The sequence below is a fragment of the Gekko japonicus genome, unplaced genomic scaffold (assembly GCF_001447785.1).
Source record: "Gekko japonicus isolate JY-2015 unplaced genomic scaffold, Gekko_japonicus_V1.1 scaffold3085, whole genome shotgun sequence".
Lineage (NCBI taxonomy): Eukaryota > Metazoa > Chordata > Lepidosauria > Squamata > Gekkonidae > Gekko > Gekko japonicus.
The window spans coordinates 177,689-181,581 of NW_015172106.1; the positions used below are offsets into that span (position 1 = coordinate 177,689).

The 3,893-nt window shown below is 38.1% G+C and overlaps 1 protein-coding gene across 1 annotated transcript in view; it reads right to left on the reverse strand.

Annotated features, from left to right (window-relative positions):
* The window catches only part of LOC107118596 (vomeronasal type-2 receptor 26-like), a gene marked incomplete at its 5' end in the record, with an annotated part of 11,373 nt that extends 7,999 nt beyond the window's left edge, over positions 1–3,374 (reverse strand). Inside the window, 2 exons of the mRNA XM_015420957.1 lie at positions 740–1,603; positions 3,083–3,374. Of these exons, the coding sequence (XP_015276443.1) occupies positions 740–1,603; positions 3,083–3,374 (1,156 nt within the window). The remainder of the gene's footprint in view (positions 1–739; positions 1,604–3,082) is intronic.
* Positions 3,375–3,893: the final 519 nt, after the last annotated feature.

The following is a 3,893-nucleotide window of genomic DNA, read 5'->3' on the forward strand; positions in this document are numbered from 1 at the left end:
GAGGGAGGTCCCCAGTTATTCTTTTCCACAGCAGGTCCCAACAGGTCCCCAATCACCCCATTTGCTGTTCCCAATGGTTCCTGTCCCTTGGAAGCAGCATTTCAAGGATGATATTGGACTGAAGGAGTAGAGGAGAAGATGAAAACTCCTATGTAGCTGATAGAAGCAAACAATTACTATTGGATACAAACAGCTGTTTCTAAAGCCTCTCAAAGCACTAAGTATTGCAAAAGGTCCCTCAACAATTAAGGCTGTGGAAAAAATTCTCTTTTATAGGAGATACCATAAGAGGCTTCTATCATGACCAATGAGGTATAGGAATCACAACCCTAATTAAGCACAATCCACATATTAAGGAATCTGATTGTAGCCCATTCTTTTTATAATGCCTATATCATTTTCCTATCAATTGTACTCAACTCTGAATCACATAAAATGTAAGAGAAGAAAGAACTGAATACTCCTGAACTGACATCAGCTGTGATTAATATTCAACAGTGAAAGTTAGCAGGGGTACCATTTATATGTCTACTTTGAATTTTCCAGGAATGTTATGTTTGTAAATTCTTAGTAGATCACAAAGGTAGCCTTGATGGATAAAGAACTGTAGTATTTCTAGCTGTTTTAGAGATTGATGTATGCATTACTTCTGGAAAGGTATTTTCCTGTACAGATTGTATCCTCTTTTGGCCTCCATATACTTGTTTCTCCGATACATGGGATTACTTAAGACATTTACCTGCCATGACTGTGGATTAAAATTTCTCCCAACGTTTCCATCTATCATTGTGTTGTGTTCATAAAGGGATGACCGGGATGACCGCATGGCATGCAAAGCATGTGCCACAGCATAAACAGCATTGTAGACACTGTAGCTGTGGCCAGAAATGCTCATTTCAAAAACATCTCCAGGAAGGGTCTCCAGCTTCTCCTCCCCAGTGCAATCTTCAGCAAACTCCTTCTCCAAAAATGAGTCTGAGAAGTGACAGAGGAATGTCTGTTCCCAGAAGACCTTGATGAAACTATCTCCTTTATCCTGAAGAGGCTTTCTGCTGTGAAGAAATTGCTGGAATCCTGGGGGTTCATTTGCATGAAATGTGAAGGATATAACACCATGAAGGAGTTGTAGGTCCCAGGTCCTTTGATAATAAAATGATGAAAATTCCATCTGAACTGTCATAACATACAATTTGCCTTTTATCATTTGGAATTCAGTTTCTAACAGTTTTGCTAACCATCTCATATGTGAGACAGACTCAGCATCTCCAAAAAAGATAATTGCATTGGCTTTACTTCCCCTTAAAACATCAATTATTTCCTGTCCATTCTCCAGGCTATCCATATAATAATCGATTATAGTGGCTTGAAGAAATACTTTCTTGAAGGCTACACAGATTCCCTTCACAGAAAACTGAGGAAGCATGGCTTGTAGAAATTTTTCTCCATGTTCATCATCTACTGTAATGATCCCAATCCATGTCCACCTGAAATGCAGAATTAAGTCAAGAATCCCCTTGTATTGATAGGCTTCATTTGGGACCATATGATAGGCAGAAAGGCCTGAGAATTTATCTTTCATCTCTGAAGCAGAGCTGTAGGTGAGCTAAATATTGGGGAGCAGATGTTGACAGTGAGATAGAAAAGGGTTTTTTAAATATGTGTATATGAGCCCATAATCTGCATATCAGTGTACAATTTTCCATTTATATTAAGGGGGATACATTCAGCCCTTAAGTAGCCTTCGTCTAACTTAAATATCTCTCCCTCCAATGGAACATCCATTTAAGTTGGCACAGGACATTTTTGTCTGTAGAAAGGCTTCAAACTGATGCCGAAAGGAAAGTTTGGGTATGAATATTTTATTAAATAAACTTGGTTCAGTGGAGTGATAGAATAGTGATTGGGTTCAGCCCATTGTTTGTCAGATTCTAAATCCCTGTTTCATTTATTTTTTCCCAAAGATTTTCAAAGAAAATATCAAAACAACTTCATTTGTGAGAAGAGTGAAGAGCAGGGCTTATAAAAATAATCTTATCAGAATGGGAAGCAATAATGTCTTTCCTCATATGATATTTCCATACTTCAATGTACAAAATTAATTTGGATTTTTAAAAAAAGATATTTTGATGTTTTACTGATACTGAGATTCCCTCTCCCCACTATATTATATTTTCAGATTTGAAGATATTTAATTTGCATTAATGATATTGTGGTAAAACAACCCTTCAAGCCATTGTTTTTACCACTGAGAATGAGAGATTGACCCAGCCAGCTAGAACACAATGAGGAGTTCATCTCTCCCAGTTTATCCCATCTCCCAGCTTATCCCACTTTCACAAACAGGGTTACTTTCCTCAACCACCAGCAGACCTCAAATAGAATTGTAGTATGATGATTTTGAAGATAGATTGTAAAAAAAAATAATAATAATCAGAATCCACTCCTCAATTTGGCCAACATAGAGGTAGGGGGAAATGTCTTGAAATCTCTTGTTTGAGATATTCTAAATGAGGAGGACTATCTTTGTGTCTCTTATATTTTGGTGAATGTGAGCCATAACACATGAAGCTTTATCTGGTGGTTACAAAGACCAAATAACTCATTTCAGGGGGAAAAATCTAAAAGATTATGGCATGCAATTGATACAGCAAGTGAAAGCATGCAATTTGAAGGCTATAGAATCACCTCACAAAAATAAAAGTTGTCTAACCGCATCCTCTTCCTCTAGGTCTACAATTTGTCTCTTCATACTGGAGTAAGAGACATTAAATTACATATTACATTCTCTAAAAAGACATGTAAACAGGGACCAAGACACAAAAGAAATGCTATTGTTTATTGCCATTACTGTTTTTGCAACCAGAGTCATAAACGGCAACAGAAAAAATACTATGCGTTTAAAGAACATTGGATTCCCATATTGTTGAAGTTACACAAAAGAAGTATGTCACTGAGCTATGTCACTGAGCATAAGATGAGTTTCTCTTGGTTTAGATTTCCTGGGAACAGATAAAGTCTGCCTTTCTATAATCATGGTAACCCTTTTGTTAAAATCCCATCATGTTCCACATACACAGCTTACCTGTGGAATTCTGTAGGTGTTTAGAATAGTTGCCATGTAGAAGGACGTTTCAGATTCAAGTCCTCCTATGACTGCTATTGGACTGCTCTCACTGCCACACTTGTAGTTGGGGACAAATCTGCTCTTTGTGGACAGAAGTTCCATTGTGGCATGATACACCCGTATTGCATTGAAGTAGGTGTTAGAGATGTGGTAGCCCATGGTGATATTTTGTAAGAGATGCAAGTTTTCATTGATTTCCTTCACAGCAAATACAAGAGCCAAGACGTGCTGATAGTTTTTCGTCTGCGTACTAGGACAAGAGTCACAGAGATATTCTTCACTCAGCAAAATGGTTGTTATGGCATTGTGCTCTATGAAGTGACTATGCTTGTATGCTCACTACAGATATAGTCTAGGGCCCCAAAACTATCTTTTGTATATCTGCTAAGAAGTCCTCATGTCAGTCAAGGTGTTGAGAAATTGACACATTTTATGATTTATATCCGCTACACACACACACACACACACACCAAATGAACTGTGCACACACTTGTATACCATGAACCAAGGAAAGCTGTTTGCATTACCTACTGTGAGACAGAATTCACATAGGAAACGCTTGCCTGCATTTATGTTAATGTAGTTTGCACACATTCAGCTCAGAGTGCATCATGGGAAGAAGAAGGAGCACATGGTAGCCTTTGTGAGCAGAGAACAACAACTCCAGAAGAAATTCCCCCATTACGGCAAAGATGACATGTCACATAGAGCATGGACTGGATTTGCATCTGTATAACAGTTTCCTGTTGAAGGTACCAAACTGGCCTGG